General features: G+C 43.1%; 1 protein-coding gene across 1 annotated transcript in view; it reads right to left on the bottom strand.

Moving 5' to 3' along the window:
* The window catches only part of PDE10A (phosphodiesterase 10A), a 464736-nt gene that overhangs the window by 87736 nt on the left and 357290 nt on the right, over nt 1-19710 (bottom strand). The window contains 3 exon segments of the mRNA XM_030198081.1: nt 8248-8331; nt 15137-15279; nt 17126-17312. Coding sequence (XP_030053941.1) covers nt 8248-8331; nt 15137-15279; nt 17126-17312 — 414 coding nt within the window.

The following is a 19710-nucleotide window of genomic DNA, read 5'->3' as shown; positions in this document are numbered from 1 at the left end:
AGAAAGAGGCTTGAAACTAGATTTTGTTCCCTCAATGAATATAATTGATGAAACACACTATAGGAAAAATATTTTTTTCACAGTAGTAATAGCTCTGTGATACTACTGAAACTCACTTTTAGACATACCTGACCAAGGATAGCAAGATGACCTTAAAGAAAATTTGTATCTACCATCTGTGACTTGTATCGCAGGCAAAAAGTTGGGATATAGGAGCTTGTGGATTGATGGTTTTTGAGAGTGCGATGAGTGTTTTGATAATTCCAGAATTAAAAGAATTTTATCTTCTGAAAAGTCACACTTCAGTCTGATTCAAGTTGTGATTTACTCCAACAACATTCAAATTTATGGCTTATTTCATCTTACGAAAATCATTAGGTAACTAGGGAGCTAATTTAAATGAGTAACAGTTTCTCTTTCATCCTTAACTGTATTCCTCATCATAGGATTAGCTATCCTTACACTCTACTCCTTCCACTTGAGATCCAAGGAAACATCTAAAGGGGGACTAACCCTGTTGACTCATGTTCTAGAACCTCCCAATGGTTCTATTTAGGTGCATTCCACTCTAACTTTTTTCTCAGCAGTGCAGCCTAATAGCTTTTCAAATTACAAACTGCCATCCCTCCCTCCATCTTGGTCTAAATAAAGTTGCTTTAGTTACTTTAGTTACGTTTGCAGCTATAAACAGATAAATAAACCTGGGCAGCAGCAGTAGCATTTTTATGGCATTGACTTTATCTACCACATAAATTTGCACTCTGAAAATTTACAAAATTTTTAAAAAAGGCTCCAAGGGAGATCCGGGAAATTATAGACCGGTGAGTCTGACATCGGTGCCGGGGAAAATGGTAGAGGCTATTATTAAAAACAAAATTACAGAGCACATCCGAGGACATAGATTACTGAGACCAAGTCAGCATGGCTTTTGTGTGGGGAAATCTTGCCTGACCAATTTACTTCAATTCTTTGAAGGAGTGAACAAACATGTGGACAAAGGGGAGTCGGTTGATATTGTGTATCTGGATTTTCAAAAGGCGTTTGACAAGGTACCTCATGAAAGGCTACAGAGGAAATTGGAGGGTCATGGGATAGGAGGAAATGTCCTATTGTGGATTAAAAACTGGTTGAAGGATAGGAAACAGAGAGTGGGGTTAAATGGGCAGTATTCACAATGGAGAAGGGTAGTTAGTGGGGTTCCTCAGGGGTCCGTGCTAGGACCGCTGCTTTTTAATATATTTATAAATGATTTAGAGATGGGAGTAACTAGCGAGGTAATTAAATTTGCTGATGACACAAAGTTATTCAAAGTCATTAAATCGCGACAGGATTGTGAAAAATTACAAGAGGACCTTACGAGACTGGGAGACTGGGTGGCTAAATGGCAGATGACGTTTAATGTGAGCAAGTGCAAGGTGATGCATGTGGGAAAAAAGAACCCGAATTATAGCTACGTCATGCAAGGTTCCACGTTAGGAGTTACGGACCAAGAAAGGGATCTGGGTGTCGTCGTCGATAACACACTGAAACCTTCTGCTCAGTGTGCTGCTGCGGCTAAGAAAGCGAATAGAATGTTGGGTATTATTAGGAAAGGTATGGAAAACAGGTGTGAGGATGTTATAATGCCGTGTATCGCTCCATGGTGCGACCGCACCTTGAGTACTGTGTTCAATTCTGGTCGCCGCATCTCAAGAAAGATATAGTAGAATTGGAAAAGGTGCAGCGAAGGGCGACTAAAATGATAGCGGGGATGGGACGACTTCCCTATAAAGATAGACTAAGGAGGCTAGGGCTATACAGCTTGGAGAAGAGACGGCTGAGGGGAGACATGATAGAGGTATATAAAATAATGAGTGGAGTGGAACAGGTGGATGTGAAGCGTCTGTTCACGCTTTCCAAAAATACTAGGACTAGGGGGCATGCGATTAAACTACAGTGTAGTAAATTTAAAACAAATCGGAGAAAAGTTTTCTTCACCCAACGTGTAATTAAACTTTGGAATTCGTTGCCGGAGAAAGTGGTGAAGGCGGTTAGCTTAGCAGAGTTTAAAAAGGGGTTGGACGGATTCCTAAAGGACAAGTCCATAAACCGCTACTAAACGGACTTGGAAAAATCCAAATTTCCAGGAATAACATGTATAGAATGTTTGTACGTTTGGGAAGCTTGCCAGGTGCCCTTGGCCTGGATTGGCCGCTGTCATGGACAGGATGCTGGGCTTGATGGACCCTTGGTCTTTTCCCAGTATGGCATTACTTATGTACTTATGATTTATTCATACACAAACATATATCAATACACATACAATACAAACACATAAGACTACAGACGTCTTCCCTCTTCCCTTTCACAGTCACACCAGTCCTCTCTCACATTCACCCTTCTATTTCATCTATAAACCCCCTTTACATACAAAATGTCTCAACAAGCAGTAGTTTCAGCTTATTCCACTCCGTGGAATCAAACAATAGTCCTCTTTTAGTATCAGTCCAACATGTGGTTATATATTATATTAAGTAACTCCCCCAAGTTGGCATTGCGGCGATCCGCTATCTTGTTCAAGGAACACCCCAAGATAGCGTATCGCCGCAATGCCAACTTGGGAGAGTTACTTAAAAGACCGAGGGCTATTGAATATGATGGAAGCCATGCCCCATGCGGTAATTGCAGTTATTGCAAGTATTCAGTTAAGTCTAAAACCTACGGAAAGAACCAAAACACATAAAATCCACACCCAATGTCCATTAATGCATCAATACATCCACTCCCGAACTCTCATCCCCCGTAACCTCACCTCACTCATTCCTTGACTCACAGAACTATTTCTACCATATGTCTTCGTATTTTAATACTGCCCTGTTAGCTTCCCTTTGTCTCCTTCCTATGTTTCAAAGTTTTGTTCCATTGCTATATTCCTTAATGACACTTTGATTGTCTCGCATAACTCTTCACAATGTAATCCATAACCAAATTGTAACGAATTGTATTTCCACCATTCATCTTATATTGTAAGCCACACTGAGCCCGCAAAGAGGTGGGAAAATATGGGATACAAATGCAATAAAATAAATAAATAAATAAATGGATTGCTTTCCAGGCTCTACACAAACATTTTATTTTAAACAACATACCACGTGCAAAAGTGAACGGGTGGTGTACTGCATATTTTGTCCATGCCACCTTTATTACATAGCCCAAAATTACTCAGCCAAAGATTTAGTGCTAATTCTGCAGACTAATAGCATCGTATCAGTGAACATATCCTTTCATACTGTTGATATATAAAGCAATTAAATGTCCACCCTCTGCTAGTCATATTATTTCATTGAAAGAGAGCCCACAGAAACCACACCACTTTTAAGGCAATATCATTATTTTTTGCCTGGTGGCATAGCACATCTTTCATAGGGTGTCTCTTTTTTATAAATACGTGCTATTGTCGCAATGCAATATAATAAAGTGCTCAAAAAATTGCAAGTGCCCAAAATTAAACAGAAACTTATCTTAAAACATTTCCTAAGAAATCCATGTTTTGTTTGTTTGTTTCTTTTCTCTTTTCTTCTGCTGTAATCTAGTGATTCACAACAATTCCCAGTCTTAAAAGACAGTCCACAAGGTTTCCCCTGATAACGCCCGACAACGCGGGTTTCAAAACTTTCCTCAGGGACTCGGGTTAAACTCCAACTGAAACTTTTTGTTCAGCGATATACTGTTGACTGAGACGCCGGCTTACTACATAGGACATACTAAAAGACAATTAAAAAACAGACTTGCAGAACACACCAGTAATTTAAGACTTGGTAAAATGGAGGCACCCCAGGTAGCCCATTGGAGCGAGCAGGGACATACCCTGAATGATCTAGTGTGTAGTATTAAGACAGGTTGCCTTTCCCTGTAGAGGAGGTGATGTCAGCACGCAGCTGTTTAATATGGAACAACGGTTCATTTTTGCATGGGGTACGGTGGCCCCGGGGGGCCTTAACTTTGAGGTGGAATGGGTGTAGGAGTGGTCCCGCTATGATGGGAGGAGTCAGCAGGATATTTAACTTGCGTATTTGCGTGAAGATGTAATCATGTTTGAGGGCGGTGCAAGGGTCACCCCGCTTGGAAGTTTCTCCTGAAGGTAAGCAGCCACAGCAGAATATAAAATATAATTGGTTACGAGTGAGAAAATATAGATCTTTGTAGGAGTTATGGGAGCTGAGGAGTAATTTGTTATTGTTGTAGGATTCGGGGATGAGTTCCTCCTAATGAAGGTTCACCGAAATGCGGTCACGCATTGAGGAACAGATTGAGTAAGGCCCAGGAGTTGGCACAAGATGTGGAGATATATAGATTGTCTCCTGTGACCAAGACACAGAGCCCAGCACGTTTAATGACTGAAACAACAACGCACTGAACTGCTCACAACCCTATGTATACTTATTACATGGCTTATACACTGGCATAAGCCGTTTGGGATTTTTCAGTTCATGCACAGGTTTCAGCGTGGTTTGTTGCTGATAATATATAACCACATGTTGGACTGATACTAAAAGAGGACTATTGTTTGATTCCACGGAGTGGAATAAGCTGAAACTAGTGCTTGTTGAGACATTTTGTATGTAAAGGGGGTTTATAGATGAAATAGAAGGGTGAATGTGAGAGAGGACTGGTGTGACTGTGAAAGGGAAGAGGGACGACATCTGTAATCTTAAGTAGTGCTTCAGAATTTTATTCACAAAATCTGGTCAAACAAGCAGGCACTTATTCCTCTCTGCAAGATCATTGTTATCCCTCACTTGATCTAAAATCTATTCTCAGATTATGTAGGTTTAATTCTGGGTCTACTATGTCTTGTTTGGACTCTCATATCACCTTCTCAGTCTCATCCCTCCTTTGCCTACTCTCTGCCATTTTGGAGTTCTGTCTTTGACAGTCCTGCTTACCACATGACTGCCCCAAAGGATTCCTCCAGTTCTATCAAGCCAGTCTTTCTACAGGCCTTTTCAGCCTTCTTCACCATACGGATTCTGTACATCTTACTCTTCTTGGTAAAGGTCAGTCCAAAGGGGAATAGCCATCTGAAATGCACATTTTCACCCCTTAAGCAGCTTGTCGCTTCTTTACATTCTCTTTGCTTGCATACGGAGGTGAATGAGATGTCTGTGAATATTTTCACATTGTAGCCTTCCCAAACAATATACCAATCTTGCCTACCTGTAGAACTTTCTCTTTATTTCAATATCGGAGAAAGCAGTATCATCCCTGGGCCTACTGCTGTCACAGGGCCTCATGGTGTACCCTATCAAATTCTATTTCATGCAGCTCCTCATTACTCCTAGCAGCAATCAAAAATGTGCAACATATTGTTTTGCATAATATCCAAGCCACTGCCCTACATAGCTGCCTTGAAGACTCCCCCTATCTAAAGTTATTCCTTGAGCAGTTCTCTACATTCAGCTATCTCTACCCAGGCCCAATTTATTTCCAGGTTCGATGTCCAACTCTGGTGGACTGGAACCCCTGTCCTCGATAGTGTGGCTCTACAGTTTCTTATTGAAGGCACCTATTCCAGTGGGAGCAATCTCCCATGTTTCCACCTACACCTTCAAGCTTCTTCTGCTCTTGAAGTATTGCTGAAGAAAAGGATAGTGAATTTCCTAGAATCCAGTGGATTACAAGATCCAAGGTAATATGGTTTTACCAAAGGTAAATCGTGCCAAACAAGTTTGATTGAATTCTTGTGCAACCAGAGAACTGGATTGAGGACGTGCGCTAGATGTAATCTATTTGGATTTCAGCAAAGCCTTTGACAAGGCTCCTCATAGGAGGCTCTTGAATAAACTTGACAGGCTGAATTTAGGACCCAAAATGGTGAATCGAATTAGAAACTGGTTGACAGACAGATGCCAAAGATTGGTAGACAATGGATTTCACTTGGAGGAAGGAAAGGTGAGTAGCAGAGTGCCTCAAGGATTGGTGTTGGGGCCGATTCTGTTCAGTATATTTGTCAGTGACTTTGCCGAAGGGTTAAAAGGTAAGGTTTGCCTTTTTCTGGATGATACCAAGATTTGTAAAAGAATGGAAACCCGGAGGGAGTGGAAAACATAGAAAAGGATCTGCAAAAGTTAGAAGAATGGCCAATGTTTGGCAGATAAATTTAATTCAAATAAGTGCAGAGTGATGCATTTGGGGAGTAGAAATCCAAGGGTGCTGTATGACCTAGGCGGTGAGAGGCTGATATGCCCAGACAGGGAGAGAAACCTTGGGGTGATGGTATCTGAGGATCTTAAAGTAACAAAAACAGTGTGACAAGGCGGTGGCTGTAGCCAGAAGGATGCAAGGCTGTACTGAGCGAGGTGTAACCAGTAGAAGAAAGGAGGTGTTGATGCCCCTGTACAAGTCATTGGTGAGGCCCCACCTGGAGTATTGTGTTCTGTTTTGGAGGCTGTACCTTGCTAAGGATGTAAAAAGACTAGAAGCAGTCCAGAGGAAGGCGACAAAAATGGTATGGGGTTTGTGCCAAAAGACGTTTGAGAACAGACTGGAAGACCTGAATAGTATACCCTAGAAGAAAGAAGGAACAGGGGAGATATGATACAGACATTTAAGTAACTGAAAGTATTAATATAGAAATAAAACTTTTACAATGAAGTGGAAACAGTAAAACTAGAGGACATGAATTGAGGTTGAGTCTGGAATGCCCTCCCAAGGGAGGTAGTAGAGACAAAAATGGTGACAGAATTTAAAAGGGCATGGGATAAACACAGAGATCTCTAATTAGAAAATAAATGATATTAAAAAAACCTAAAATTAAATGTCTGCATGTGTGTGGATATGTCAAGTGATGCTTAGATGGCAACTCCGGCTGTGATGAACTAGGGCCAGCAGACTTGTACCGTCTGAGTCCCATATATGGCAATATGGTTTAGGATGGGCTGGAAAGGGCTTTAACAGCAACTTCAATGTCTGGAACCTGAGGACAGTGCTGGGCAGACTTTTATGGTTCGTGTCCCACAAAAGACAAGACAAATAGGATGGAGTGGGCTTCGACAGCAACTCCAGTAGCTGGAATGTAAGGACAGGGCCGGGTGGATTTCTATGGTCCATGTCCCAGAAATGCCAAAAAAAAGACCATGAGGAAGTATTTTACATCATATTCACTGCTGATTTAATCATGAAACGATAGTAAGTATGACAGTTGGGCAGACTGGATGGCCCATTCAGGTCTTTATCTACCGTCACTTACTATGTTACTATATGCTCCCTGTTACTCCACACAAATAGCTGATTACAAAGGAAGAGAAAAATAGTCACTGCTGGTATCATGGCTCCTGCTTCTTTCTTCCTTCACACCACACAGTTGACCTTTGTCCAGGGGGAAGGAACAGCTGTCTTTCTGCATGCCCTAGAACAGGCCTTTCAAAAGAGGCACAACCCCCAACGAAAGATAGAGTAAGTAGAAATAGTACCTGGAGTGAGGAAAGAAAAATTCTGCACTGTTTAAAAGTATTTTATTTTTAAAGAGCAAAATGGAGGATGCCATCCTCAGAGCTCTGAACAAGTATGGGACTTCATTTCTGAGCTTCCAGGGGGACACTGACTCAATTCTGAAGTGGACCACCCTTGATGCAGACAAGAATAACTAATGTGGCCTTTAAAAAAAAACAACCCTGCTAATCCTTGCAATAAGTGAAAGGTACTTTTGTACTGGAATAAGTTCTTAGGGAAGTGATAGAATGCTCATAACCAGAGAAATTTAAAAACAGTTCAGACAAACCACTGGTTGATCCTATAGATAGGATCCTACCAGTTTCAGTGCAGTAGATCCTATCTATAGGTAGAAGGACTGACCAGCTCACCTCTTGGACTTCCCCTGCCAGCCTAAACAGTTTACGATTATGAATTGCATATGATATCAAATATATGAATATGAAAGTGTAATGGCTCAGTGGCAACTGCTGGGTTTGATTCCTGAATCAATTCTTCTGTTCCTTGGGTCTGTTCTATGGCAACATCCAATGGCCAAACTTAGGGTGCACCCTAGCTAGATTTCAGAGGAAGCTGCAGCTTGTGGCTTATAATAACAGCTTCTGCTGAGATACCTAGGCAGAGTTGGGAGTGCATATTAAAACAGAGGCAAGAGAATCCAGATAGCTAAGAATGAAAGTTCGTGGTACTGGATATCAGCCTGGCTCCAACTGAACATGCAGTGTAAAGGAACAAGAGGTAACTAAAAGCCAAAAGAAAAGGAAGTGTAAGTCATACCAGTTTTTCCCAACGGACTGATGGATCATATAGACAAAAATAGCTGCCCAGAACTCCTCAAAGGGTTGGATATCAAAATGGTATCTAGAATATAAAGACAAGTCAGAGTTAGCCTGAGGCAACAGGTTCTACTAGGAGATAAGCAATGTTGTAAGCATTTTTGGATCAATATTCAGCAGACAGTGGTCAGTGTTTCTTTAAATGCTGTCACAGCAAACTTGGCAAAGTTAAGACTGTTTTTTGTGAAGTCTTACATAGTTAGATACGTGGGCACTAGACTGAATATCATCAGTGCCTGCATAACTCCTGGCTGTTTCCTGACTCCACCCCCGGACCACCCCGGCACTAACTAGCAAGAATGGTGGCAGTCAGGGTCTGTATTCAGCAGCACTGTCCGGTTAAGTGCTGCTGATTACCAGCTCCTGGGCCACCCAGTAAAATTTAACCAGGTAGAAGTCTCTCCTGCCTGGTTAAATTGTTTTGAAAATCCACTGCTTATTTCTAGGATAAGCAGCATAAAATGTATTGTACTGTTTTGGGATCTTGCCAAGTACTAGTAACCTGGATTGGCAACTGTTATAAACAGGATACTGGGCTTGATGGACCGTCGGTCTGTCCCAATACGGCAATACTTATGTTCTTATGACCCTTTTACTATTAGTACCCAACACATGTAGAAAGTAGTTCTGGATTTCCATTTTGGTGTATATGTGTACAGATGGAGCTTGATGTACTGACTCTGGAAGAATTTTCTGGTACGGTGCAGAATTCATGGTTTCCTCAATAATGGCAAGTTTTTCAAGTCCTGAGGCAGAAAAGCATCTCCAAATCATCACACTATGTCTGTTGTGAAATGCTTTATTTGCTTTATGCCAGACATAACGGAACCTGTGTTATTCAAAGGGTCCCGCTCTGTGCAGAGCATCTTTTACAGAATACTAGCTTGATGTCTGTCTTTGGGTGGCATTTACAGAATCTAGGCCACTGTGACCAATGCAGGTACTTTGTACTAGCTTAGCCAAGATTGGGTGGCAGAGCCGGTGGCGGGAGGCGGGGATGGTGCTGGGCAGACTTATACGGTCTGTGCCAGAGCCGGTGGTGGGAGGCGGGGCTGGTGGTTGGGAGGCGGGGATAGTGCTAGGCAGACTTATACGGTCTGTGCCCTGAAAAGGACAGGTACAAATCAAGGTAAGGTATACACAAAAAGTAGCACATATGAGTTTATCTTGTTGGGCAGACTGGATGGACCGTGCAGGTCTTTTTCTGCTGTCATCTACTATGTTACTACATTTCTATTTATTTTGACATACAGTAAGATAATCCATAGTCTATGTGTGTGTGTGTGTGTGTGTGTATATATATATATATATATCCTATATAATAAAACGCACCTCCAACATTCTGAAGCTGACTGCATGGCTGAGGCATTCCTGCTCTCTGTATCCATCTCCTGAATTGACATCACGTACTTCTGGGTTTGTCACAAGCAGAAGTGACCAACCACAAGAGGTTTCTCGGCTTCAGAATGTTGGTGGTGCATTCTATTAAATAGGATTGGTCAGTTCCTTGAAGCACAGCCAGAGCTCAGCATCCTGCACAGTAACGCTCAGACACCAGAGAGAGAGGGGGGGGGGGCCTGACACCAGAGAAAGGGAGGGAGGGGGGGCCTGACACCAGAGAGGGGGGGCAGGTATCTCTGTCACACACACACACACTCTCTCTCACACACACTCTCTCTCTCTCTCTCTCTCTCACAGTCAATGTCTTTCTCTCTCTCACTCTCACACACTGTCTCTCACACACTCTATGTCTCACACTATCACATTCACTCTCTATGTGTCATACAGTCACTCACACACTCTCTTGGTCTCATACACTCAGTCTCACAAGAGTCTGTGTCTCACACACACTCTCTCTCTCGCACACACTGTATCTGTGTGAAACACATTCTCTCTCTCACACACTGTCTCACATACGCACTTGCACACACTCTCATTCTCACACATACACTTCTCTCTCTCACAGACACACTCGCACCCAGACTCACTCTCTCTCTCTCTCTCTCTCTCTCTCACACACACACACACACTCGCACATTCACTCTCTCTCTCACACACAGTCACTCTCACATACACTCTCTCAAACATACACACTCCGAGAAAAACCTTGCTAGCGCCCATTTCATTTGTGTCAGAAACGGGGCTTTTTTACTAGTATATATATAAGGTTTGCTTTTCTGAAGTAGGCTGTGAAACTAAGGGCCCTGTTTACTAAGCCGAACTATAGGCAATCTAGCAAATTAACATGTGCTAACGCTAGAGACACCCATATATTCCTATGGGTGCCTTTAGAGATAGAACGAGCTAAACATGCTAGCATACCTTAGTAAACAGGGTCCTAAGGCTGTTTATAGCTATTCTGCATGCTGTTTTAGATTCATTAGGGCTCTTTTTATGCCATGCTAGTAATTCCGGCACAGCAAATGTGATGAAGCCCATAGGAATTGAAACAGTCTTCGTCACATTTGAAGAGACTGTTTGTGAAAGGGTTGAATTATTGGGATGTATAGAACAGGGGCGTATCTGCGTGGGGCCACAGGGGCCTGGGCCCCCACAGATTTCGCCCTGGCCCCCCTCCCGCCGCCAACCCTCCCCCGCTAATGTTGTTTACCTTTGCTGGCGGGGGACCCCAACCCCCGCCAGCCGAGGTCCGCTTCCGCCTGCTTTTAAAAATAATTCTTCAGCTGGCGGGGGACCCCAACCCCCACCAGCCGCCGAGGTCTTCAAAGTTCTTGTTCGTCGTCCTCCTCCGTGGCCATGCTGTACCCTGTTGATTCGGAGTCTGTCTGATGTCGCACCACGTTGTACACGCGTACAACGTGGTGCGACGTCAGGCAGACTCCGAATCAGCAGCGTACAGCATGGCCACGGAGGAGGACGACGAACAAGAACTTTGAAGACCTCGGCGGCTGGCGGGGGTTGGGGTCTCCCGCCAGCTGAAGAATTATTTTTAAAAGCAGGCGGAAGCGGACCTTGGCTGGCGGGGGTTGGGGTCCCCGCCAGCAAAGGTAAACAACGTCAGCGGGGGAGGGTTGGCGGCGGGAGAGGAGGTGGAGAGAGTCGTTGGTGGCAGGGGGGGGCTCTGGCAATGGCGGGGGGGAGTCGTTGGTGGCAGGGGGGCTCTGGCAATGGCGGGGGGGGGGTCGGTGGTGCCGGGGGGGGGGGGCTAAATGTGCCCCCTCCCTCTGGCCCTGGCCCCCCCTACTGCCAGAGTCCAGATACGCCCCTGGTATAGAACAGCAGGCTGAACTTTGACTGAGCCCTTCTGAGGGAGAGGGGAAGTAGTGCAGTGGGCCTGAACTGTTAAGGAACTGAATTTTGGCTGGAGTTTTGAACCCGGCCTGAACCCTGTTTGTGAACTGCATTTCAATTTTGAGAGTGGAACTGAATTGAGAATAAAACACTTTAGTCCTAATCCATATGGCAGTCTGGATCTTTGCTGGAAACCTATGAGCCTAACCGGGCTGCCAGCCCCAACCCAGAACGGAGGAAGCGGACCCCTTTACAGAGTTAACAAAAAATGGGCCCTGTTTACTAAGGTGCACTAGTGTTTTTAGTGCACACTAAAAATTAGCACATGCTAATGCTAGAGACATAGGAATATTTGGGTGTCTCTAGAGTTAGGTTGCACTAACAATGCTAGTGTGCCTACAGCGTGGCTTAGTAACAAGGCACAATATTTATAAAGTGATTTTTAAATTTTTTTTAAAGTTATTCATTCAACAGCGAACTTATAGATAACCAGTTCACTTAAAAGTCTCTGTTTTTTAAGCATATAAAAATTAACCACTTGTAACACAATACAACTAGTCAATTTTTCCCCTCTGTGGTGTGATATATGTATCATTTTCTTTTTTTTTTTTTTTTTAAATAAAAGATTTTTAATACTACAATTCAACAGTAAGGAAAGTAAACATTTTTTAACATTTTTATGCTTTCAAAATATAACAAACAAACTGTATGAAAGATAAAGATGAAGAACAAAAGATTTACCCCCCCCCCCCCCCCCCCGTTTACTAAGCCATTCTAGCGGCTGCTGTCTGACACAGCCCATTCACTCTGAATGGGCTGTGTCTGCATTGCCGTGCGACTTAGTAAACGGCAGGGGGGGGGGGGGTTAGATACTACAACATATCTCATTACAAACCACAAGACCCACTTGAAGTGGAGACACAGTGAAAAATCAAAGAATAATCAAGGAAATCACAATCACAAGTTTAAACAACAACAAAACTCATATTTGAAATTGTTGTAATAATCTATAGTTTACTAAGGGGGTCTTTTACAACGTGGTGGTAAGCCCAATATGGGCTTACTGCACACTAAATCTGAACAACTGCCAGCCCAACGCAGCCGCCGGTGGTAGTTCTGGGTCGAGTGTGCGCCATTTCAAGCGTGACAGAATTTTTTTTTCTAGTGTGGCGGTAGCCTGGTGGTAATCGGGCATCGCCACACACTGCACAGTTACCGCCGGGTTACCATGGGAGCCCTTACCGCCACCTCAATGGGTGGCAGTAAGTGCTCCCCATCGCATGGCCACACGGTAACTTATCTTACCGCGTGGCCATTTTTTTTTGGGGGGGGGGGAGAGCATTTTACTGACTGCGGTAAAAAAGGCCCTGGCGAGTGGGAAAATGGCCCCTGCCACTATCGCAAGGCTCTTTTTCCCGCAGCTTAGTAAAAGAACTCCGAAGGATCCTGTTTACTAAGGTGCACTAGCGTTTTTAGCACACACTAAAAATTAGCGCTCGCTAGAGACATCCATATATTCCTATGGGTGTCTCTAGTGTTAGTGAGCACTAATAATTAGCACATACTAAAAACACTAGCGCACCTATAGCAGTAAACAGGGCTCTAAGTTTCAACATATTACTAAGGGGCAACATTTGGACCTCCACAGCAAACAGTCTGTTTTATTTTGTGATGCATAGTCTACCTAACCATAAGAAACAGTAAGTATGATTTGCATCTCAATAGGAAAACAAAACAGTAAAGTTAGTTAAAGTGCCTTAGTTTTACTTGCTTTGCTTTTCAATTTACTTTCATGATCACTCCTTTTTTTCCCTTCCCTTTCAGTACTTTTTTTTCTTAGGCAGTTTTTGAAGAGAATATGCATTGTATACTTTCACTTTGAAAATTGGCACAAAAGCCATACACTTTGCAGCAGTGTGGGTAATTTGAGAATTGTCTATAAGAAAAGTGGTGCTGAGCCTTCCCCTTTCTGGGGGTCTCCAGTTTGTCTTCTGCTTAACCTCTTATGGATTGGGTGCTGTGCAAGTCAAATCTCCGAGTGACCCTTGTGATGTTGGGTTTTGTTCAGAAGCTTCCTGTCAGCCTCCCAGTGTTGGTCCCACTGTATGTGAGTAAGAGTGCTGGCATGCGGGTTTCTCTTTCACTTTCTTGGCATCAAGTTTAGTTAAAAGGCAGCAGTGCTAGGTAAGATTCTTGGGCACATTGAGGGCTAGAGTCTATATATGGCACCTGAAAATTCCACGCAGAAAAAAATGTACACCTAGGTATATTCTCTGAAGTACACCTATATTTTATAGATTAAGTTTAAATTTCTGTGCAGTATATAGAATACACTGAGTGCCTCTCCATGTGAGCAAGTTTAGTCATGGCCATTTATGTCGTTTTACTTTGCGTAAATACCGACACCTAAATTGGGCGCAGAACAGGTATATGCTATAACACGCACAGATTTTAGAAATGCCCATGCCCTGCCAATGGCCACACCCCCTTTTCAACTTAGAATTTAAGCATATTTCATTACAGAATACGCTTATCGAGTTGTGCGCATATATCTTGATTAATTCCAATTAGTGCTGATAATTGTTTAACATCCAATTGACATTGCTGATTAGCTAGTTAACCAATTAATTTAGGTGCATTGTTATGGAATACCCTTTGATTTCCGCACAGAAATTAAGGTGCCATATACAGTATAGAATCCTGGGGTAAGTTTTAAACTCTTTTTTTTACTGCTTCCTCTTTTGAAGCATGCATTCAATATACATCCCTTATCTATCTACTACTACTACTTAACATTTCTAAAGCGCTACTAGGGTTACGCAGCGCTGTACAATTTAACAAAGAAGGACATTCCCTGCTCAAAGGAGCTTACAATCTAATGGACGAAATGTCAAGTTGGGGCAGTCTAGATTTCCTGAATAGAGGTATAATGGTTATGTGCCAAAGGCGACATTGAAGAGGTGGGCTTTGAGTAAGGATTTGAAGATGGGCAGAGAGGGGGCTTGGCGTATGGGCTCAGGGAGTTTATTCCATGCATAGGGTGAGGCGAGGCAGAAAGGGCAGAGCCTGGAGTTGGCGGTGGTGGAGAAGGATACTGAGAGGAAGGATTTGACCTGTGAGCGGAGGTTTCGGGTAGGAACGTAAGGGGAGATGAGAGTACAGAGGTAATGAGGGGCTGCAGATCGAGTGCATTTGTAGGTAAGTAGGAGAAGCTTGAATTGTATGTGGTACCTGATTGGAAGCCAGTGAAGTGACTTGAGGAGAGGGGTGATATGGGCATATCGGTCCAGACGGAAGGTGAGACGTGCAGCAGAGTTCTGAACGGATTGAAGGGGGGACAGATGGCTAAGTGGGAGGCCATTGAGGAGTAGGTTGCAGTAGTCAAGGCGAGAGGTAATGAGAGAGTGGATGAGAGTTCGGGTGGTGTGCTCAGAGAGGAAAGGGTGAATTTTGCTGATGTTATATCTATTCTGTATTATCTGACTTTTCAATTATCCAACAACCTGTCGGTAGTTGAGGCTCTATTGTACTTAAAAGTCTAATAGATATTATCACTTCTCTAATGATCAAATACTCACAATTCAATCTCTTTGTAGACAGGTGGTGGAAGTGTGCAATGCACGAGGCTCTGCCACTCTTCAGATGTGCAAATGCTGTGATAAGAAAGTTTCTCCATAGTTACACGGTAAATACACTCAGAATGGCGAATTCGGTGATACATCTGAAAGAACAATGTTATGTAATAGGTAAACAGACAAATCATGCTTAGATTTCCAACATTTCCATGCGGCAAAAATAAAAGCCAAAAAGAAGAATCCCAGGGTCTGGAAGAAGGTATGAGATTCTGAATTAATGAGGGCCTGATATTCAATGTGAGTTATGTGGGGCAGGGGGCATATGTCTACTTCCCCCCTTATACGGACAGTCTGGTAGTTTAATTTGCTAAATTGCCTAATTTAATTACATAGTAAAAGCATAATAAAAGACTGGCACTGATGAGGGGTGAAGGTGGAGTCAGCACTTCTACATTTAGCAGCAATGTTCAAACCCTCCATTGCCCCTGGTACAAAATAAGTACCTGAATATATGTAAACCGCTTTGAATGTAGTTGCAAAAACCTCAGAAAGGCAGTATATCAAGCCCATTTCCATTTCCACTTTGATTTAGGCCTGCAGACCTAAATCTAAATGGATCACCACCAAGGTAGCCACTGCTTATATCTTAACAACATAAGAATATAAGAACGTAAGTGTTGCCATACTGGGACAGACCAAAGGTCCATCAAGCCCAGTATGCTATTTCCAACAGTGGCCAATCTAGGTCACGAGGTCACAAGTGCCTGGCAAGATCCAAAAACAGTAAAACAGATTTTCCCAAGCCCACCTTAATAATGGCTTATAGACATTTCATAAGTACATAAGTAATGCCATACTGGGAAAAGACCAAGGGTCCATCGAGCCCAGCATCTTGTCCACGACAGCGGCCAATCCAGGCCAAGGGCACCTGGCAAGCTTCCCAAATGTACAAACATTCTATACATGTTATTCCTGGAATTTGGGATTTTTCCAAGTCCGTTTAGTAGCGGTTTATGGACTTGTCCTAAATTTCATTTAGGAAATTATCCAAACTTTTTAAACCCTGCAAGACTAACTGCTTTTACCACATTGTCTGGCAACAAATTTCATAGTTTAATTACACGTAGAGTGAAGAAATATTTTCTCCGGTTTGGTTTAAATTTACTACTTAGTAGCTACATTTCATGCTCCCTAGTCCTAGCATTTTTGGAAAGTGTAAACAAGCGATCACATCTATCAGTTCCACTCTAGACCTCTATCATATCTACTACTACTACTTATCATTTCTATAGCGCTACAAGGCATACGCAGCGCTGTACACCATATACAAAAAGACAGTCCCTACTCAAAGAGCTTACAATCTAGATAAGACAGGCAGACAGACAGAACAATTAAGGGTAAGGGAATAAGGAGGTGAGGATAAAAGAACAGGGCAAGTGAGGGTTAGGAGTCAAAAGCAGTGGTAAAGGGGTGGGCTTTAAGTTTGGACTTGAAAACAGCCAAAGAGGGGGCTAGACGTACAGGCTCGGGAAGTCTATTCCAGTCTCTGTAAGGTTGAGCCATGTGGTGGCGGAAATTTGGATTGGTCTTGTGGTTTCAAGTCTTGCGAGAACAACCCGAACTTCCGGCACCACATGGCTCAAGTTTGCAGAGAGCTGTATTGCAGTGAGGAAGTAGGAATCCCACTGTTTCTTCTACAGGTGAAGCCAGGTGAGGGTAAAGAGACTGGGTGAAGACTTGGGGGGGGGGGGGGTAAATGAGAGAGAGAGAGAGGACCAAGTGAAGGCTGGGAAGGGGACAATGCACCATTGTATTTTGCCACTATTTGACGAAACATGCGGCAAAATACGACAGTGCATGTTTTGGCCCTCCAAATGTTACATATGCAGAAATGTACGATTTTTGGCGTGCTTTAACACCTTGTATATTGTTCAAGTTGTGCCATCATCTGAGAATTCATATTGAAGACAAGCAAAATGTGCTGTTACTTACATTAGCACAGTGTAAGGCCAAAGCACAAAAGACCGCAAACATTTTAAAGTTGTTCTCATCAGTTTTAGAGAAGGCACTTCCACTTAATTTGTTCACCATCTGCACAACACCTATTACACTTCCTCGACTCACAATAGGCATGCACAGAATGTTCCTGGTAGTGTAGCCTGTGTATAGGTCTACTTCCCTGTAGAGAAAACAGAAGAAAAGAAAACACAGTTAATACTCATTTCTTCTCTCTTGGATTGTTTTACCTTTTTTAATTGCCAGTGCCTATAGGTGAAGAACATCTTTAGTTGTAAACAGATGAGACATTCTCCTGCTAGATAAAAGTAGTTGGCCAACAATAGGTTTAATGCCAAGGGGTTCTCTAGCAATCCTATTTTGACGTGTATTAGATATCTGTTGCTATTAGAACACGCATTTCTTCGGGAGCAGCAGAGTGTCTGTCTATGTAAGTGTTTCACAACTACCTGAGTTGTAAGTAAAGAAGCCGTCACGACTGATACGAAATGCATTCTTCCAACAGCAGTAGAAATTTAATATTCAGAATACCATAAAAATGCCTGTCATAAATACGATTTTTTAAAAATTTCGCAGTGTAGTAGATGTACATTTGCTTCTATAAAATGCTCAGCAGAGATCTCTAGTGACTCTACCAGAAATTGGTATATGACCTTGTGACTTAGAATACTCTGACAGCTTTTAGAACAGAGGGTGGCTATCCTGCCTGTGATTGACATTGGTAGGAAGAGACCCTTTCGGAAAGAAAGTGTCAGTTCATCAATACCAAAATACCACATAAATACCAAGCCCATTGGAGTGGCCTTGTCTTTGGCTCCTCCTCCTCCTCCTCTGCCACTGAACCACAACTGCAAGAGGAGAGGCTTGGTTCTTGCCTCTCAAATACTACTAGAGGACGAGGGTCTCTGGCTACCAAAGCCACTGCACCTGGAGAGAGTGGAAGGGAAATGCATCAAACAGAGCTTACACAGCTGCTCCATTTGCACCAAGTGAGAGCTACAATGGGGAAACAGCTCGACACCCTATTTGCACAGGAAAAAGAGCACCAAGATCAAGCCTGAAGAGCTAGGAAAGGACCCAGAGGAGAATCCCAGCAAGAGAAATCAAAGGACACGGAATCCCAGTAGCAAGTTGCCATTGGGGAAGGGACCTCCTACGAGGACTTTGTATCTGAAGGCTCAGAGAACCCTACCATCTAGAGAGAGATTTACATGAGCAGCTCTCCTGTGGAAGAGGGACCCAGATAGAGAAAAGCTATAAAGGACTTTTACTTAGACTCTCTATCAATTCAGGAGGTTCGTAAGGAAAGCTACTAGACCGTTAAGAGTTTGAACTACTTTATTTTCCTACTGAGTGCATATAGTTAATACCGAGGACTTGTCCCATGTGTGTTTCTACATCATCCAGGTTTGAGTAAACCTTTTGCTTCATAATTGCAATACCTGACCTGGGATGACTTACTGAATAAAATTAAAATACTAGGTGAGTGAATTATTGTGCCAACCGGCCTCCCAGCTCCAAGTCGGTCCCAGTCCTGACCCCACAAACCGCCATTACAAATCGCTTGGTCACAGTGGTTAACAATAAAAAATATTGATAGCTAAAAAAACAGAAGAGAGCATCATTTCTAGACAGGAGAGCGAATCATGTGGAGAGAAGGTGGGGGGCTGATGAGCCTGTGGTTGAGACTTGAGAGAGCAAGCCAGAGAGAGCAGAAATTAGGGATACGTGGACTTGGGTGCAAAGGCCAACTGAAAAAAATGGGTCTTCAGAAGCAGCTTAAATTTAGAAAAAGAACATTTGGATCTAATCAATGCTGTATGGGTCTGCAAAGTCCTCCAGTCTTTTCCATCTCTTTCCTAAGGCTCAATCCTCAGTCTTTTCTCACACATCAAACTCAATCCATTAGTGTCTCACTTCTCCAACAATATCCCTTTTCCTCAGTCACTATCCTTAATCTCAATTTAGTCTCAAACACCCCCTATAGCAGCTTATTTTCTTGTTTAATGAAAAAAGAGTTGACAGCCCTCCTAAATCATTAAGGGGTCTTTTTACTAAGGTGTGCTGAAAATGGCTTGCAGTAGTGTAGGCACAGGTTTTGGGTGCGGGCAGAATCATTTTTCAGCGCACCTGCAAAACAGGCCTTTTAAAATTTTTTGCCGAAACAAAATGAAAATTGTTGCGCGCCCATTTAGGGTCTGAGACCTTACTGCCAGCCACTGACCTAGCAATAAAGTCTCACGTGGTAACCGGGCGGTAATGACCTACACACACTAAATGCCACTTGGCCCGTGTAGCCGACGCGCGCCAGAAAATAAAAAATATTTTTCGGACGCGCATACCAGAAAAGCACCAAAAATGAAATTACCGCAAGGGTCACATGGTAGCTGGGCGGTAACTCGGAACTGGCACGTTGGGCGCACGTAGCCGCTTATGCAGCTTAGTAAAATGGCCCTTAAGTGGATGTGTGGAAACTTGGTTCTGCACTCAAAGAGAAACAAAACGGGGCCTTTAAGCTGCTGGCTGGCAGTGTGGTAGAATGGGTGCTTGGCAACTGGTTC

Source organism: Microcaecilia unicolor, chromosome 3, assembly GCF_901765095.1.
Source record: "Microcaecilia unicolor chromosome 3, aMicUni1.1, whole genome shotgun sequence".
Lineage (NCBI taxonomy): Eukaryota > Metazoa > Chordata > Amphibia > Gymnophiona > Siphonopidae > Microcaecilia > Microcaecilia unicolor.
The sequence above is the reverse complement of the archived record's forward strand: the minus strand, read 5'-3'. Positions and strand labels throughout refer to the sequence as shown.